Source organism: Haliotis rubra, unplaced genomic scaffold, assembly GCF_003918875.1.
Source record: "Haliotis rubra isolate DU_JTF1 unplaced genomic scaffold, ASM391887v1 Scf425, whole genome shotgun sequence".
Lineage (NCBI taxonomy): Eukaryota > Metazoa > Mollusca > Gastropoda > Lepetellida > Haliotidae > Haliotis > Haliotis rubra.
Window position 1 is genome coordinate 501301 of NW_025767108.1, and position 20809 is coordinate 522109.

The window sequence follows — 20809 nt, forward strand, 5'->3', positions numbered from 1 at the left end:
TTGTGTAGTAAGTGAAGCTATGTCAGTCTGCAGAATACATGCAGTACATGGGTTGTGTAGTCAGTGAAGCCATGTCAGCAGAATACATGCAGTACATGGGTTGTGTAGTCAGTGAAGCCATGTCAGCAGAATACATGCAGTACATGGGTTGTGTAGTCAGTGAAGCCATGTCAGCAGAATACATGCAGTACATGGGTTGTGTAGTCAGTGAAGCTATGTCAGCAGAATACATGCTGTTGGGCTCTTGCTGAGTCCTATTCCAAAACAGAAGGGATTGGGGTATTTTGAGTTAGTAATTTGCTATAAATGCTCATTAGCTTGGCACTTCGACCCCTGACCCTTAGACATGCCCCGGCCTGTTACCTCATGTGACCTCACGTAATGAATATATGTGGCAGTTGCCATATTGGAGAACACTAAAATCTATAATCTGCTATAAACATTGTTTCCTTAGAAATTTACTATAATGATCTTTTATTATCTGAAAATGTAGTTAGAGCACAGTAAACATACATTGTTGTATCTGAAATTGCCATACCTAAGAAACTTGGCATGTTTGTTCTCCTATAAAGCTGAGAAACTCAATGACTGTTTGCTCTGCTCAGCTGCATAGCTAACATTTGTAGTTTGCTTGATTATGTGAATATTAGTGGCGATTGCATATCTAAACATTGACTCCAGCACCACATTGTGTGATACTCAATTCTGATTAGATGTGAGCTCATCAAAACTGTACTTATGGCAGTTTAAGACCACTAATTAAAGTGACCGTTTCACCGTGTATGAATACAATGACCCTTTTGTTGATGAACAAACATGTCAGACGATTTCTACCTCGGCAGCATCTTTGATGTTTTTTAAGTAAAAAGCGAATGGTTTGAAGAATAATTTTTTTACCATAATCCCAGTGAAGAAACTATGAAGCTGGAAAATTTGTCAGCAGTGCAAAAGCGGCAGTATTCAAACCGTGTATAGATCCAGTGGGCATGACATCAACAAATTGAATAATTGTACTTGCTCACAGTATAAACGCGTTTGGCGTTAAAATTACATTTAGCGGTCTTAAATCAACGATAAAGGACTGCAAAATTGAAAACAGAGTATCTAATTAGATGAATATGTGTCATACTTTGTATTATATTGATGTAAAGAATTAATTTGATAGTTTGAATGTTAGATGTCAAGATTTAGTGAAACATTTTTGTCCTAGGTTTTGTTGTTAGGATGTTTTAACATGTTTTTGTGATTGAAGGAGCGGTGGACTAAAGGACACTCAAGTGGACCTGATCCTCAGCTGTGTGGACAACTTTGAAGCAAGAATGACGATCAATACTGTGAGTTGGGTTTCTTACTGCAGACTGAAATTACACATGATACTATGTAAGCAGTTTCATCACAATGGATATGTTGTAAATGACCTATGAGTCAGGTCAAGGTCACAGTGAGGGCCGGATATGAATTAAGTTTCTTATCTTTTTTCACTAAAATGCCTTGTTTTTCAGATCTGGTTTGGTCATATGAATGTAGATCAGGAGCAATTGATTGGTTCAACACTCACATTAGGGATCATAAGAACAATCAGGAGGTTCAGCAGGATGGGACATCTTTAGGGATTGTATCAATGTTCAAGACAATCAACAACTGGATTAGACAGAAAATCGACAAGCTAATCAGGAATGTTTGACAAGATTATTTCATCCTTTCAGGGAATTGTGTGTTCTGCAAGGACAGCCCCACCGTTTGGAGCTGAACTCTAACAGCAAAACAAGAACTTTATGAATTCATCTGACTCAAATGAGTGTTACATCCTAGTGATTTGCAGAAGATTGTTATTGGTGTTACCTCTATCATCAGTTTCTAGATTCCCTATATCTCCTGCGGAAATGATTGTTCATCTTCCACTTCTTGATCTCCTCCAATATTGACCTCAGCTTATTCAAATTTTCAGTCTGCCTCATCATCACACTAACTACTATTGAGATCAGGATCCTTCGTCAACTCTTGAATCAGTCAATTTAGTCGAACAACCATCCTCTTGGATCACTGACAGTTTGAGGCTACCATGAGGCTTCTCAGGAGAGTAATATGTGACAAGACTTTGCATTGTAAGACAGAGCATTGGGTCTGTCATACTTCTCCCGAAGGATGTTATCTTGGCATGAGCAAGAAATTAGACAAGACCCTCCCTTCTATGTGAAAGATACGTGATTGTTTCAAACCCCCTAGGTGATACCCATGGGTTTAGAGACTGACACTAGCACCCCTGAACATAGATCACTCCAGAACAGAGACATACTAAGTCTGAATCCTAAAGTCATACCTCACTGCATTAACAGGGACATAGTATCATGCTGGGATTGGTTTAAGTGACAGAGGTGATTGCTTTGACACTCGCAAGTGTTCATGGAGTATCAAGTTTACATTCAAGCTGCAAATGAGACATTATGTCCATGCGATGTTGGCGGTACCCCCATTTTAATAAAATCGGAACAGTTGGTATTAGGTTAGTATTAGGTTTGTATCAACAAACATGGTATTCTTTGGCACTCTTCAGCAATGCCATTCAGTAGTTTGGCAGAGTAGTGGAGAGTGACAGTCAACTCCAGTGCTTTGGAAATTTCATAGTAGAGCAATCTCTTCAGAATCAGAGAAGTCATTAAGTCCCAGCAACGTCGATCTCAGGGAGGCCACTCAATCCAGGCAAAACTGAATTAGTTTTGTGACGGAGGCGGTAAGAAAGGATGTGGTGGAAAATGACAGTGAAAAAAATAGTTTGCCATAGTTGCCTTTAACAATCCACAAGAGAGCAGTGATTGAGGGGAGTCGGCTACAAATGCTGGACCCGCCTATTCAGTGATGCCGCTTTAGATCAAAGCAAGTGTGATCTTCAGTTTCCAAGTAGGCAGATGACTTTGACAAACTTTGTCACCAACTTTCACTGAGTGGGATACAGTCTAGCACTCATCTCAACACCGATTTAGCACAAGTATCCACCAGCTCATTGACAGTTGTCCCAGATACAACAGGAAAAATGTTAAGCAAACAAGTGAGAAAATCAATTGGCCCTGATACCCTTATACCAGGCTTTACTTCTCAGTTTTCTTAATGCCTAAGCAAATATGAAATGTGCAAAAAGAATTTGTTTGAACTGTTTTGGAAATGTGAGGGTTTATTACAAACCCTATTAAAAGTATTAAAAGTCTCAATTGGGGAACATTTTAAAAGTCAGTCATGTCAAAAGGGACCATTTTCTTATGTTTAATATTATGCCTGACGTATCTGAACATGTTTTTAAATGTTCAAAATTTCACGTTTGTTTGACTAGTATGACAATGTGGTGTACTGATGCATTGATGTACCAAGAACTGAATGTTTTCATATTGTACATTCATCATTTTGATGAATGTCATGATGAGACCTGTATGTTGTGCTGGATCAGCTGACCACAGCCAACCAGTTTTCCTGCAGTTACAGCATCAGTTAGCACAGTCTTTCTTACAGTTAAATCTTTGAGCAATTTCTCTGTTGCTGGAGGTAGATGTGTATGAGTAGGTTGAAGTTTTAAAATTGCATTGTTCAAGAATAAGTGTCTCTCCCAATTCCTAGAAAGCGCGATGTAGTGTCAGATCCTGTTCTTGCATGTGCAAATGGAAAAAATGTAAATATTTAAGGACCAAGTTTTGTTTTCATTGTCAGTATGCTCCAAAATCATTTCTTTTTTCCGACTGACAGTGCTGTGTGAAGAAAATGTTATTAGATCTGAGATCTGCATGTTTTAAAGTAGAACAAGGAGATCTGTGTTTTCTCCAATTAAGATTGCCACTTTTTCTGCGCACATGACACTGCAGTTTACACCAGATATAAGGAGAACATATAATTTTTAAACTTATCCTATCTCACGACTTGCACCTCTCTCTCTTCATTCGACCATGAGTGGAAACGAATTAAACTTTGCTCCAGGCCTTCCTTGTCCCTGTCCCCCGTGCTGTGCATGCCTTCCTGCCTTACCCATGCTCACTAGGCCGTGACAGCACGTGGCATGCGCAGTTCTCACCCACGTGATCACCTTCCATACTCATTCTTTTTCTTGTCGCTCCACAGAGTGGACGTGAATTTTTTTTTCGTCTGATAATTGCTCAAAATGGATAAGCCTGTTCAGGCCAGTAAACGGAAGTTTTTAGCCCGTTGTAATAAAGTCTTTTCAGCTTGGGACCTACACACATCATGTGTTGATTGTGTGGGTTGTTGTGATTGGGACACACGTTGTCCTAAGTGAAAGGACTGTCTAATGAGGCTTTTAAATCTTAGAAACGTGCTTGTGCCAGACGTTTGGCAGATAGGGCTAGGAATGCTTCTGCGGGGTTTGGTCCATCTCCCGCTAAGAAACAATGTTTAGATCGCCCCACCCTCCCTGCTCACCGTTCTAAATCGCCCGTCTCTCTTGACGAGGATTTTATGGACGCTTCGTCGGATTCCTATTTGTCTGAGAACTTTAAAAGGCTTTTTGGGGCGCTTCCCTCACCTAGTTTAAGTTCTCATGGGCATGCCAGGGTGGTAATGACTGATATTTCCTCTACGCAAGACCTGCGATCTACCTTATCTCGTAGATCCGTTTCTTCGGAACGTTCACAGACTTCGAGAACTTCTAAGTCCAAGCATTCATAATCGAAGCGGGGATCGGCGCGGTTGGAACGTAACCGTTCTCCTATTCCTAAGGTTTCATCCCAACGAAACAATTCACCCACACGAGTTGAGTCACCATCTGGTGCGAAAGTTCAAATGCGTTCTTCTACTGCTGGGAGGAGTCATTCTAGATCTCGTTCACGCTCGAGCTCTTGTCGTCCTTCCAATGTACCAGTCCAAACGGATTCACCACCACGATTCGTTTCACCACCTAGCCGTGCAGCCAAAGGTCGAACGAGTTCACTCAACCGAACCGGCTCACCTGACCGAACTGATTCACGTTATCGAATGGGTTCACCAGGACGAACCGGTTCACATTCCGGAGCCGGCTCACTCTGCCGAGCCGGCTCACCAGACCGTTATCGAATGGGTTCACCTGACCGAACTGATTCACGTAATCGAATGGGTTCACCTGACCGAACTGATTCACGTAATCGAATGGGTTCACCTGACCAAACTGATTCACGTACTCGAATGGGTTCACCTGACCAAACTGATTCACGTAATCGAATGGGTTCACCTGACCGAACTGATTCAAGTAAAATCGAATGGGTTCACCTGACCGAACTGTTTCACGTAATCGAATGGGTTCACCAGGACGAACCGGTTCACATTCCCGACTCAATTCACCTCAACATGTGTTTCAGTTCGACTCACCATCTTATGGTCGAATCAATTCACCACAGCGTTTTGATTCCCGTAGTCGTTCAGTCTCACCTAGTCGAAGTGGTTCACCATTTCGTTCCGGTTCACATAGCCGTATGGTGTCTTTTCGTCAGTGGGATTCTAGAAGTCGGTCTCATTCACCTCAGGTGAATCAGAATATCCCGTCTAGTCAGTCTAGGGCTAGTGAGCACTTGCGGTCAGTGCCTTTACATGATAGTACCCCTCATCAACATCGTTCTGTGCGGGTTGTTTTGGCATATCGCTTTGTGTTGCCAGCTGACTCACACAGCCGATCTACATCGTCAAATCGCCGAACCGATTTTCCACACTGAATCAGTTCGCCATACCGAATGGATTCACCAGACCGAACCGTTTCGCCACGCCGTATGTGGATTACGACATCGACTCAGTTCGCCATAATATTAAGACGGTTCACATCATCGATTCAATTCACAGCACCTAAACGATTCACCTCGTCCGGAACATTTCACCTCGCCTCACCAGTTCATCTGAGCATTCTAGATCTCTCCATCAGCTGAGACCATTTAACCGTTTCGGATTACCGAACCAATCCAGATCACAGTCATGATCCAGATCACATCGGACTGATTCAGATCACGTCAACATTCCGGCTCACCACCCTGAACCGATTTACCAGCCCGGCTTGTACCGTTTCACCAGGCCGAAAGCTCCCTATCGTCGAACCAGTTCACCTGGCCGTTCAAGATCACTGAATTGTCAGCATTCATCGAACTGTCAGCTTTCGTCAATAATCCGTTCCTCGGACCTTGCCAGCAATTCAGCTTATTCATGAATTGGGCGATTCACCACTCGTGTTATTTCCAACACGGCGCATCTTACCAGCCTATCAGAACCTATGCCAAATGTGTCTGGGATGCCTTCCAGGACACTTAACCCACATCGAACATCGGGCTACGCCAGTTGCCAATAAGATGCAGGAATGGTTTTGGTTGATTCGACACACATGATCGCATGGTTTGCCGACCAACTACAAGCTACCTAGAGCAAGATACCAGATGTTCAGCATGAAGGATCGGGACTTGTCAATTAACACTGGTTTTCCACATCCTCAATGAGGTTCGTGAACTTGCATCTAGATAGGGCCAAATTTGTCGAACTCTGCTAGTTTCCATTACGATCATAGTTTTCAGGGCAGATGTGCGGCGCTGATTTCCTCATCACGAAGTGGCAAGCTCTAAGATCAACAATTTTAATTGTTTATCCGGTTTACCTTTTGGCTTGTGGGGTGCTTAATGTTTTTAGTCCCATAACTTATCCCACCTTGTACCCCCTGTTTCGGATGGTTGTACAGAGGTAGTAGCTATGTGCTTCACCATGCCGAATTGATTTACATGTGATGTCAGTAGCGCAGTCATCTAGAGATATCATGCTCGGCACTTGACGGTCTGACGATCCCAGTTCTCAAGAGTCCTCCGTGACCGAGGCTCATCTCATTTCAGATTTAATCTACCATCCGATCTTCACCTTTGATGAATGATTCGGTTCAACGATTCTACCCTTCGGTGTAGATATCAGTTCTACAACCACCCGATATGGCATAACTAGATACGCTTGCTAGCCAGGAATACTTTACGACGCTCCGATGAGTCTTGTTACTACAGACTACTGGTAACAGCGTGTTTGTGTATCGCTGGGTGCAATTGTTGCAGATGGTTCCTCATCTTCAGCTCCCTTTGTTTTACATGATAAGCAAGTTTCTGGACAGATAACAAATGGGTGAAGTTTTTGCGCATGGTACCAGCAGTGATGTTTTGTCAAATAGCCAGCATAGTTCAGCCCGGAATTTATGGGTTGCGACTCACCCGGTTAACCGAAGACCATGTTGTCCGTTTTTTTTGTCACTCGTGTGTAACGTTTGCAAATGGCGGACTACTGTTTGTTTACCGGAATTTTGATGATTAGAGTGAGTATGAAGTGCCCTTGCAGACGTGTCTTGGTCCCACGAATCGGATACCAAGTCCAGCCTTTAAATGCAAGTAACAACGACCGCTGCCATTCCCGGTAAGAGTGAATGTGTCGGGATTTTGACAGCCAGTCGAGAGAGACTACTTATCGAGGGTGACAGACAGAAACACCCGTGAACGGTTTGACTAGTTCACTGCAGTTATGCAAGGACTGTCACCAGGCAGCGATCTACTACCTTTATCACTCCACCTGGCGCACCATTATTTTGTTCGGCCAACCGAAACGTTCCTGAGGTCACCGATCGTACGAATTTCTACAATTCGTTTACAATGTGAACGTTCCTGTAGATTGACTGACAATCTCCATGCGCCGAACATACTACATTGAGCACTCCGTCAGAACTGACGTAGTTGCTCGACTTATTGAACGTTCTTATATCAAGAGATATCTTTTTGTCAGAGGCAAGAGTGGTTAGACCTCTCATTTCCCTCGACCTGCGAGGGCTGTGGGGTAGCCTAGTGGTTAAAGCGTTGGCTCGTCACGCCCAAAACCCCGGTTCGATCCCCACATGGGCACAATGTGTTAAGCCCATTTCTGGTGTCCCCCGCCGTGATGTTGCTGGATTATTGCTAAAAGCGGTGTAAAACTAAACTCAGTCAGTCAGTCAGTCAGTCAGTCAGTCAGTCAGTCCCTCGACCTGTGAGATGCCTACCTTCACATCCGGATACATCCAGACTATCCAAAGTATCTTCGATTTACTTTCAAGGGGCGTCATTGATACCAATGGAGGGTCCTGCTGTATGGGCATATGTGCGGCCCCGTGGCTGTTTACTCAGATACCCATTCCGATAACAAACAACCTGCATTTTCGAGGCGTGACATTTGAGAACTATATCGACGACTGTGTTCAAGCCCAGCAGGATCCAGCCGTCCTTCCTCTCCACAGGCAGTTCATCATCAAGTTGCTCATGCAATTAGGATGGCTGCTAAATTCGAAGAAATCAGAGGTAATACCGACCCGATGATTTCTTTTTATTGGGACAATATTCAACACGACAGGTCATGATGTTTGTGCCTCAGGAGAGGTGGGACAAGATTCAGTGCAACGCACCACTAGTGCTGGTCCAACCCACACCTTTTCGCCAGTGGCAGAAGTTACTAGGGTGGTTGACGTCGGCACAAGCGCTGACTTACAGCGGCCAGCTGCAGCTCCGCCCTCTTCAGATGTTTCTGTGCCCATACATCGAGGACGACAACCCCAGGGAGTTGAATCGTCTTCCCGCACAACTACATTCAGTCTTTCGTTGGTGGTTCAACAAGTGGAATGTTTGTGTTGGAGTTTCTATGGTGCCCTTCATACCGACTCAACACCTGTTCGTTGACACATCTTTCAAGCTGGGGCGCTCACTTTCTCCATCAAGTGGCCTAGCAGTGGTCATCAGGAGAAAGGGCCCTTCATCACAACGAATTGGAATTCAGCACTGTCATTATCGCCGTTCGGCATTGGGCAGTTACACTACGGTTCACTCATATACTGATTCAATCAGACATTTCGATGGTAATTTTGTACATAAACCATCAGGGGTCGACAGGATCAGCAGCTCTGCTTCAGTTGATGTTTCGAATTTATCATCTGATCGATTCCCTCCACACAGTGGCCAGAGCCCGACACATTCCCAGGATGAGGAATGTCATTGCCGATGCCCTGTCACTCACGGAGTGGAAACAACTGCCTCTGACCTTCCCCTCAAAGATCTACCTGTTATCACGACCAGATGTAGACCTGTTCGGCACTCGGGACAACCATCAGCTTCAGCGCAGATGATTACCAGTTGCGATCGTTTCTGCTTTGTGTACAATCTGAATAAAATTCTGAATTTTATTTCTGATTTGTGTCTTCGATTCTTCTGGGACTTGTGAGTTTTCCGATTCAATTACCCTTTCACCCTCCACGGGACGGTGTCTGTGGGGGTTGTTTCAAAGCAGCGGCTGGCCCGATACTGGTCGTCAGACCTTGGAAATCGTGGTAATGCGACTGATTACACTCGCTAAGCTGCGTCCTTTCATTTTCGTGAAGGTAGTGACTGAACACCACATTGCTCGGGAATCCCGGTCCCTGGAGCACTTGTGCTTAGTAAGTCAATGGGTTCGAACTAACCATCGCATGTCTCGCTTGTCACCTCACTTACTGTCCTCTGCTCCACGGAGTAATTACGTCAGTGAAGTGAGTCATTCCCGAAGTGTTACACTTCGTAGCGTTCATGCTCCTAAGTACCTATACACATCTATGTGATCTTACTGTGGTAAGTAGTGGAAGTCATAAGATGATGTTGTGGTACTGAACGTTAAAATTGTGGGGTTTTCCGATTCAATTACCTTTTCACCCTCCTCGGGACGGTGTCTGTGGGGGTTGTTTCGAAGCAGGGGCTGGCCCGATACTAGTCGTAAGACTTTTATTACGGGGGTACCTTGAAAATCGTGGCGATGCGACTGATTACACTCGCTAAGCTGCGCCCTTTCACTTTGTGAAGGTAGTGACTGAACACCACATTGCTCGGGAATCCCGGTCCCTGGGAGCACTTGTGCTTAGTAAGTCAATGGGTTCGACTAACCCTCACTCGTAGTAACTTTGGTAGTTATTGGCCTGCCTTGTAGTTGCTTCCTACGGTTGTTTTGGCATAACGCTTAGCTGTTATGGCTTGAACTTCGGGTAATCTATGACCCACCTTCCTACCGTGGGATAAGTGCAAGTCGTGAGATAGGATAAGTTTAAAAATTTGGAAATTTTAACTATAAATTGTATATTTATATATTATCCTATCTCACGCGATAAAGTCCAACCCTACCTCCCCACTACTTAGATTACCACCGTTCCGGTTTTGTCCTTTTATGGCTCCAAGATCGAGAATGAGTATGGAAGGTGATCACGTGGGTGAGGACTGCGCATGCCACGTGCTGTCACGGCCTAGTGAGCATGGCTAAGGCAGGAAGGCATGCACAGCACGGGGACAGGGACAAGGAAGGCCTGGAGCAAAGTTTAATTTGCTTCCATTCATGGTCGAATGAAGAGAGAGAGGTGCAAGTCGTGAGATAGGATAAGTATATAAATATACAATTTATAGTTAAAATTTCCAATTTTCACTTCTATTAACTGAATTCCTGTATTTCTTAAACCAGAAATTTGACATTGAAGAAGTTCTAAATGGCTAATTGAGTTCTTTGAGGGTATAAAAGGACCATGGAGCCTTATGTCGCTGCTCGAAGCTATATTTCAATCTGTCTTTGTTGGAACATATTTCCATCATCAACACTTGATCCTTTGAGTTGCAAAGTGTTGCATGACTATCCTACTATATTGTTGTAGCTTATGTATATGTAACATGATGGTGTAATGCAAGGCTTGTTAATGGACCACGCTTTGTGCTTCTTAAGTCTTTCAAGGAGATTGTCTTTGAAGGCTGTGATTTGTTTGATGTTGCAGGCATGTAATGAAGTTGGTCAGCCATGGATTGAGGCTGGAGTGAGTGAGAATGCTGTGTCAGGACACATACAGTTCATTGTACCAGGGGAGACATCATGTTTTGCTGTAAGTCATGTAGCAGCGTTTTGTAAACATGTGATTTCATAGTAGACATAAAGATGTTATTTAGCAGGTCTAAAAATACAGATTATTGTGCTTGCATCTCAAACGTTTTACATTATGCAGCATGTCTATGTAGAAAAATTTAAAAATATGTTTCAATTTCATACAAATGGTTAATCAACAACTTACAAAAATATTGATATTTTTGAATTTGTGTAGTATCTTGAGATTTATGTATCCTTTTCTGTTACTTTTCCACTCAAACCCAACACAATTACTTGTGATCCTGTCCCCTACTCCACTATTTGTGATGTAACTGGTAACTTCATTACTTCTGATCACGTTCCTTTCTCCCCTACTTGCAACCCTGTCCTCAATTGTATTACATGTGGTGCTGTCCTCTATTGTATTACATGTGGTGCTGTCCTCAATTGTATTACATGTGGTGCTGTCCTCTATTGTATTACATGTGGTGCTGTCCTCTACTGTATTACATGTGGTGCTGTCCTCTACTGTATTACATGTGGTGCTGTCCTCTACTGTATTACATGTGATGCTGTCCTCTACTGTATTACATCTGGTGCTGTCCTCTACTGTATTACATGTGGTGCTGTCCTCTACTGTATTACATGTGATGCTGTCTTCTATTGTATTACATCTGGTGCTGTCCTCTACTGTATTACATGTGATGCTGTCTTCTATTGTATTACATGTGGTGCTGTCCTCAACTGTATTACATGTGATGCTGTCCTCTGTTGTATTACATGTGATGCTGTCCGCTACTGTATGACATGTGGTGCTGTCCTCTATTGTATTACATGTGATGCTGTCCTCTATTGTATTACATCTGGTGCTGTCCTCTACTGTATTACATGTGGTGCTGTCCTCTATTGTATTACATGTGGTGCTGTCCTCTACTGTATTACATGTGGTGCTGTCCTCTATTGTATTACATGTGGTGCTGTCCTCTACTGTATTACATGTGGTGCTGTCCTCTACTGTATTACATGTGGTGCTGTTCTCTATTGTACTACATGTGGTGCTGTCCTCTATTGTATTACATGTGATCCTGTCCTCTATTGTATTACATGTGATGCTGTCCTCTTTTGTATTACATGTGATGCTGTCCTCTTTTGTATTACATCTGGTGCTGTCCTCTACTGTATTACATGTGGTGCTGTCCTCTATTGTATTACATGTGGTGCTGTCCTCTATTGTATTACATGTGGCGCTGTCCTCTACTGTATTACATGTGGTGCTGTCCTCTATTGTATTACATGTGGTGCTGTCCTCTATTGTATTACATGTGGTGCTGTCCTCTATTGTATTACATGTGGTGCTGTCCTCTACTGTATTACATGTGGTGCTGCCCTCTATTGTATTACATGTGATGCTGTCCTTTATTGTATGATGAACCGCAAAAGAAACGCAAGTTGATGTAGAAATGCCAATATTTCTGAATCTGTGGAACAAACAATCTTAACACTACGAAAAAACAACAGACAAGTGATTGTTGAAGAAATGAGTCGTGATCTCTGGTGAAAACAACACTCAAGTTTACTGTAAAAGCATATGTTATCACTCCACCCTCACACACCAAAAATGTCACGAAACAGTGTGTCAATCAGTAGCGCGTGCGACCACCATTGGCTGCAATGCAGGCAGCACAAAGATGTCTCATCGAGTCAACAAGTGTCTGAAAGAAGGCTTGGGGAATTTGATTCCATTCCCTGACCAATCTGGCTTCCAAATCGCTAAGGTTTTGAGGTTGAGCAGCTGTCTGTATCCGTCTACCAATTTCATCCCACACATGCTCGATTGGTGCCATAGCCGGGGACAGAGAGGGCCAGGGCAGTACAGCAATGTTGTTCCCTCTGAGGAAGTCCATAGAGACCCGTGCAGTGTGAGGACGAGCATTGTCCTGCTGGAACGTCTGGAGCTGAGGTTGGGCCTGGAATAGTGGTACAACGTGGTGTTGAAGGACCTGGTCTCTGTAGACTACAGCAGTCACACGTTGACGAAACGTCACGTTCTGTGGTGGTAGCTGAAGCCACCCCATACCATGAGACTCCCACCTACCCAGCGGTCAGCTTCCACAACACAACAGTTGGCGTAACGTTCATTACGTCGTCTCCATACGCGTAATCGGCCATTGGCATGGGACAAGTTGAATCTGGACTCATCAGACAACAACACTTGTTGCCATTGTTGACGTCGCCAACGCTGGTGTTGTTGCGCCCAACTGTAAACGATTTTGGCGGTGACGTTGCGTCAGAATCGGTCCGACGTGAGGACGGCGACATCTGATCCCTGCTGCCCTCAGACAAGCGGCGAACAGTGTCTGCAGAGATGTGGCGTTGTGGCCCTTGAATGGTTGCAGCTGTCTGTGTTGCTTTCGTTGCTGTCGGTTACGCAGATGAGTAACCCGGATGTGACGATCTTGCGCTGGCGTTGTTACCCTGGGGCGTCCTGAGCGTGGTCGGTCTCGAACATTACCGGGTTTGACGATACCTTCGCGGATAGTCTTGTGATTGTTGTCAAGTGACATCTGAAGTGCCTGGCCACTGCAGTTGGTGTGGATCCGGTCTGCAACATTCCAACGGCGATTCCTCGTTGCTGTTCAGTTAGGCGTGGCATGTTTTCTCCGCGTTGTCACAGTCAATTTTGTGTTCTATGGTGTTTTTTGGATGACCTGCCTTATAAAGCTTCAAATTGGAGTGAAATGCACGCATTTTTGTGTGAAACACAAAAACTTCATGCAAAAAACACGAAAAACATGAAAATGATTGCGTTTGGGCGATATGGTCAAGAATAAGCGATAACAACGGCAAAACCATCTTCGAATGCTTGGTTCTATAATGGTATACTTTGTTGTCCTAAAAGGAATGCATTTGGAACGTATGTTTTTAAAATAGTAACTTGCGTTTCTTTTGCAGTTCAGTATATTACATCTGGTGCTGTCCATTACTGTATTACATGTGATGCTGTCCTCTACTGTATTCTGTATCCCATTTTCCATCATCTGTGGTCCTGTCTCTTTATCCATTAGTTGTGGTCCTTTCCCATTATCTATTACTTCTGGTCCTGTCCCATTCTCCATCATCTGTGGTCCTGTCCGGTAATCCATCACCTGTGATCCTTTCCCATTCTCCATTACGTGTGGTCCTGTCCCATTGTACATCTCATGTGATTCTCTCTTCTGTTCAGTCCAAGAGCATGCTTTTGTTCTGAAGTGTGTCTTAGATAAGTTTTATAATTGTAGTGTGCTCCCCCACTAGTTGTGGCAACTAACACTGATGAAAAGACTTTGAAGCGGGAGGGTGTGTGTGCTGCCAGCCTTCCCACCACGATGGCAATTGTTGCTGGATTTCTGGTGCAGAATACACTCAAGTTAGTACAATATTTAATAGGGCAGTTTACAGGCTGTTGAAAGAACATGGTTTTCTGTGGCATGTTTAGCAAATCCGACATAGTGATAAGACGCTGTAAATAATTGTGAAACACCTGTTTGATAAATGTTTCAACAAGTTATCCTGTGCTTGACACAACAGCAAAATGATGACTAATAAACTAATACATGCTTTGCCTTATTTTTGACACAATAACTTACGAGGGGAGTTAAAAATGCAGCCTAACTATATTCTAAATGTCTAATGTTTGAAAAGCTTCCATTTTATTTTGAAGGAATCATTAGGAAAGACGCATCCAAAATTTCACATATGTGGGTAATGTGGTTAACGAGATATTAGTCATCACAACACATTGGGGTATAATATAGAATGACCAGAAATTGTTGAGAATTTTAGGAATATGTTTAATTGGATTTCTTCCATCTGCTCACGTGTTCTATGGAATTTTTTGGATTTTCCAGCAGGACAACGGCTCAAAACATCGTTCAAAGCATTCACAGGCCTGGTTTCGGACCCAAAATATGACATTATTAGATTGGCAAAGCTATAGCCCTGACCTAAATCCAATAGAAAATGTTTGGGGACTTATGAAGGAAAGTGTCACTAAGAAAATCTGACAAATATTGCTGAAATGAAAGAAGAGGTGGTCCGATATTGGGACAGCATGGACCATGACTTTCTAACTTCTTTGATCAGTAGTATGCCCCGCCGCATTGAAGCCTGCATTGCTGCCTACATTGCTGCCCATGGTGACTTGACAAAATACTAACTGTTCACCTGTCTTTGAATCTGGAGTTATGTTCTGCTAATATTCACATTTAATACGTGAGTAATGAGTGAAAAAAAATAAAAAAGTACAATCTTTAAATTCTCAATAATTTCTGGTTGTACTGTATTTCCAAAACAATTGCAGAAAATGAAAAACGATCTGTCATTTGGTACCACTTTGATAATGGTATGCCCTCAGATATTATCATATAAAATATGTTCAGTATATTATTGGATGACTTCCTGTCATAATCAACATTCAAGATTTGGATTGCTTGATTTATATTTAGACGGGCTGTTTTTTAAGGACACACCCATTTTAATCTTTCAATTGGCTTGTCACACCGAAGACCCGGGTTCGAATCCCCACATGGGTACATTGTGTGAAGCCCATTTCTGGTGTCCCCCGCCGTGATGTTGCTGGAATATTGCTAAAAGCAGCGTAAAACCAAACTCAGTCAGTCAGTCAGTTAATCTTTCAAAAACATTGTGTCCAGATATTCAAGCTGGCACTGTTTACAGTATATTGGGAACTGATACCTGTGTGACCATTCAGTATTAAGTTTGATCCCCTGGCATCATGTGTGAATAAATGAAAACATTAGAATAAGCTATGCCCTTATGATTACATCATCTGAAAGGGGATGGGTAGTGTCTCCAAGACAAGCTCTTTCAATCAACATGAATGGGGGAGTCACTTTAACAAGCGATTGTTGTTTCAAATTGCTTTTTTATGCACTTTAATTATCTAAGGTTGATTGTAGAGAACTTCTACCTATCTCAAACATAAATTTTTCTTGCATATTTTGTTTCCTGAAGTTTGTGATGCATTTATTGCAGATTTAGCGTTTTTTGAGGGTACCAAGATAAAAAGTCAAACAAAATGGGGATCGTGAGGCTGGAAGACAGCAAAAACAATTTGCTTGAGTTGACAGATAATATGTAGAAGAAATGTGATAATATGCACAGAAGACAAGTGTGAAAGAAATGTTAAAACATATTTTAAGTTACGAATTAACCAAATATACTCTTATAATGTAGCACATATATTGATGTCAAACTTTGCTAAATGAGAAATATGCTACCGGGCAAAATAAAGTTATCACCAACTTCACTTGACCAAAACATAGGAACAGCGCATTGAGCATTCATAAGTGTGTGGACATTTGCGCTTTATAAGTGACATTATTATTATTATTATTATTAAAACATAGGAACAAAGATATATGTGAGATTTATGATAATTATATTACAAACAGAAATCATTTTCCTATAATTTGACTTTAAATTCATTTTAGTGCTGGTCTTGCATTTGCCCCAATTCATTATGAGAGAGTCAAGGGGTCAAAATTACACAAATCAGAGTTCATTCAAAATGAGCATAAAGAGTCACAAAATGAGACAGGAGGAAGGAAACACATCATTAATTGTGCGTGTGACGTCCCTGGGCATTCACATATGCCAACACACATCTCCTCATTGATGTTGTCTTCTGGTGTCCCCTACCGTGATGTTGCTGGAATATTGCTAAAAGTGGCGTAAAACCAAACTCAGTCAGTCAGTCAGTCAGTCATTGATGTTGTCAGTTGCCTGATGATGTCAACATCAATCTTGTTCCATAAGTCCAAGAGAGTCTGTTCAAGCTACTCTCAGTTCCTGTAGTACACGCTGATCCCAGAGATGTTCAATGGGGTTCATGTCTCCTGTACGTAAAAAAACCTGTGTACTCTTCAATTGTTCCTGAACAGACTAAACCAAAGTTCATCTGTAAAGAGCACTCTCTCCCAGTCACATTGCTGTACAGTTTGTGCCCATTACAGTATGCGTTGACAGTGTAGATGGGTCAAGACCATTCCATGGAAGAGACAATAGCCTCATATACCAGCCATACCATGTTGTTGAACGACTGTTCATCAGCTGATGGCATATCCTGGTGCTGTTGATGTCACTGATGCCACAAGTCTCTTCCGGAGGTGAATCTGCCGGATCTAGCAGTCTTCGGACAGTGTAGTGACTCTTGATCTTCTTGATCTTGGGCGGTCTTGGCTTGGCCTGTTTGCTGGTAGCAGTTTATCAATTTGCTGTTTGTGGCCTGGCTGCAGTTGGGTGTCCTTGCCAGCTGATCATGTGAAGCCCTCATATTGACCATATGGGGTATCATAGCGCTTGCATAAGTCTTGGCATATTGGTGGTGTGTTTTTGGTTACTGCATGCTTACTCTGTCCGACATCAGTATGTATGCCACAACCATGCATGTGCATTTGGACCTATGTCCCACAATTACATTTTTCACGTTTTGAAAAATGCACGGTTCGAACACAGTTTTCAGACAGCTGCATTGTTATTGGGACCATGTTGTGTTTTGGCAAATGTTTTCTGCTTGGGTTCAAACCTGTAACAGCATTTTTGTCTTTTATACGATTTCTTTTAAAGTGATAACTTTCTTTTGCCCGGTAGTTTATATAAGTGAATGCCAGTACATGATGAATTTTTCCTTATCCTGACTCATGCTTAATTGCTTGTCTTCTTCTTCTTGCGAACTATAGTGGAACACTTGAATCCCCTTTTGAAGCTCCCTTAAGAAAAGTGGACGTAAAATCACTCACCCCAGTAGTCTCCCTTTACCCCATCTTTGGCGCCAAAAGTTGGTCACATGATCAGCCATGCTTGTCACTCTCTCCTTCTTCGCCCTAGTGGACGGTTGTGAGAGCGCCTGGGTCCCCTATACGGCATATATCGTTTGAATTTTAGGCTTTTATACTAAATTAAGCTGTATAAGGGCTTTATCAAGGATTACCAGCAATATGGTTTGAAATTTATTCTAAATTTGTCCGTTTTTCACGTTGTTGACAAGATGTTTCAAATTGTTTACATTTCATGAAGACTTGCATTTCTTGCAGGTTTCGGTTGTCAGCTGCTGATCCGCATTTACTATGTCCTAACTGCACTTCTATATGTTCTTCCAGCTTTCGCTGTAAACTTTGTCAACATTTATCTCAAATTGAATTTTCTAATTATTTATATTCTGTTCATAGACGTGCCAAGGACAGGTTGAGGCGACAATTACATGTCATGTCTCAACAGGGTGAATGCGTTCATAACCGTGGGTTGTTGTCTGTCGAGGTACATCATTCCAGTGAGCTGCCGGTGGCGTCTTCAGAGCAGAGGAATGAGGTTTCCGGCCCGAGGAAGAGATCGTCATCGGCTCAAAACCCTCGTCGCAGTCCAAGAAGACTAGGACATCGTCTGCTGTGAAGACTAAGCTGTCTTCAGACAAGTCTGCAGTCAAGTCGTCTATGGGGGCAACAAAGAAGTTGAGGTCCTTCGCCGCAGATATCATCGGACGAAGCAGACGTTTATGATGAGCCGCCGATCCTCATCCCGGAAGTACCGGTGAGGAAGAAGACGAGATCTTCTTCTACACTGACGTCAGCAACTATATCAATGCAATCAGACGTCCTATCTACACGGACTGCAGATACCAGAGAGGACAGGCAGTCTATAGATGACACCTCAGCACTGTCAGATGCGGCGTCATCTGTACAACAACTCCAGTTATCAGCGCAGACCTTTATGCAGCAGTTTACCCAGCAGATGATGGAATGAAGGTTCGCACAGGAGAAGGCTGCAGAGAAGCGGACGAATCTGCAAGGAGGACGAGCATCGTCTACACCTCATCGAGATGAAGGAAGCAACCTGCGTGAAGGGAACGTTCGTGAAGGGAACGTTCATGAAGAAGACAGCACTCATGACAGCAACACTCGTGACGGCACTCGCGAAGGCATTCGCGGAAGAACCACTCGTGAAGACACTCATGGAGACAACAGTCGAGAAGACAGCATCTGCGAAGGCATTCGCGAAGGAAGGAACAATTATGAAGAGGCTCCTGCAATAGTTGAGGAGCATTCGCGAAGGCATCGCAGATCATCCTCATCCTCAGACTCAGACAATCATCATAGGTCTGCGCGAATGTCCCGTAGAAGAGAGTATACACCTTCACGAAGGCATACAGCTCACAGAGACAGTTCACCTTCGCGCAGGTCTTCAGGAAGGTCTTCATGGTCGCAGATACAGATCACCTACCACATCTCCAGGAAGGCACTCGCGAGTGCTAATGGTTTAGAGCTTGCATCACCATCTAAAGAGAATAATGAAGCATACACATACATGATGTCTAACGACGATTTTGACACGCTGACGCTGCCACCAATAGACCCTGTATTGGACGTCCAAGACAACCTCAGCTCAGCCTTCAAGAAGGCAACGAAGTTTCAAAGTCAAAGCATTCCACCTTTTAATGCCAAGAGATTTTCACTACACCACATGGAACCATTCATGAAGGCCCCAGACGTAGATGAAAACTATAAGCTCATCAATGACGCTCGCATCAGGACTTATAAAGTGGAGGACAAGAAGCTAGCGCAACTAGACACAACCACTAGACGTACCTTCTTTGGTTTAGCCAGATCAAGAGCCATCAACGAAACCCTAATTGCGAAGTTTGCAAACTCAACATCTGAGGAAGATCGAATGATCTACTCAGCCTTACTGACCCAAAGGAAAGACCAACAGTTCATGTCCGGACATTTAGCGTCTACATCGCGGGATTACGCTGCTAAGAAGACAAGGTCTACTATCATCTTGTAAATGGAGTGAGAAGTTCACCAAACCGTTATTCAGAGCTCCATGGGCAGCAACGAATATCTTCGCAGGGGAGATTGAGGACGTGGCAAAAGAAGTTATGAAGGCGTTCAGAGAAGTCATGATGATCAAGTCCATCGATACACTGGCCAGCGTTATCAGACAGACATCGCAGCGCTACTCTGGCAAATCAAAATTTGCAGGAATTCAGAGAACTAGAGACAAGAAATATGGCACTTCCAAGGGATATAAGGATTCTTTTCATCGCCCAACCGGAGCTCCCAGAGGTAACCCCAGAAGAGGCAGAGGATTCAGAGGTGCCTTGAACTTTAGACGTTGATGGACAGGGTCGGAACGACTGGAGTCTTCCACCCCCCAACCGTTCCCGTACAACCCTCACCAGTGGGTGGACGCCTACAACTTTACTGGAAGAATTGAGGAATTCTACAAGACGATTATGTATCCCAGATACTACACAGAGGAGACAAGATAGAACTGCAAGCAGTTCCACCTTTAACAAGCACTCCTCAGATGAACAACTATGCTGCCGATCAGAAGGAGAAATTACTCGATGCCATTACAACTCTACTCGACAAGAAGGCAGTCGAAGAAATAAAAATCGTCACACACGGTTTTTACTCCACAATTTTTCTAGTTCCAAAAACAGGCCTACCAAAGAAGACTTCCCCACTGGGCAGAAAAACGCAGAAAAGCCCACATTAATCGTGGAAATAGCAACATAAATGTAATACCTCGCTACTGAAACAGTAAAAACGGCAACTTTAAATCGCTAACACTGCATCATAAAACGAGGAGCCTGCAACTTCGATTTTGCGCATAAGCACATGGAAGAGGAAGTCTCGACCGCATGTTGACATTTTCCAGCTTGGACAAAAGTTACATTCCTTTTTAAGTATTTCTGTTGTGTTATTTAGCATTTATCGTCATGATACTTGTGTGCTAATTTGTTTAGTTTACTTCCCATTCGTATGAAACGATTGACAGCAATTATTTCGACATATTTAATACTTTTTCTACGTGAGGCGATTCACGGTTGCCCGGAAATTGGAAAGAAGCCGTGATCGTAATGCTCATGCGCAGTAGAGGTCTA

At 43.2% G+C, this 20809-nt stretch overlaps 1 protein-coding gene across 1 annotated transcript in view; it reads left to right on the forward strand.

The window, feature by feature from the left end:
* The window catches only part of LOC124288800 (ubiquitin-like modifier-activating enzyme 5), a 105650-nt gene that overhangs the window by 30645 nt on the left and 54196 nt on the right, over positions 1-20809 (forward strand). The window contains exons 6-8 of the mRNA XM_046725328.1: positions 1253-1334; positions 10778-10882; positions 14142-14269. Coding sequence (XP_046581284.1) covers positions 1253-1334; positions 10778-10882; positions 14142-14269 — 315 coding nt within the window. The remainder of the gene's footprint in view (positions 1-1252; positions 1335-10777; positions 10883-14141; positions 14270-20809) is intronic.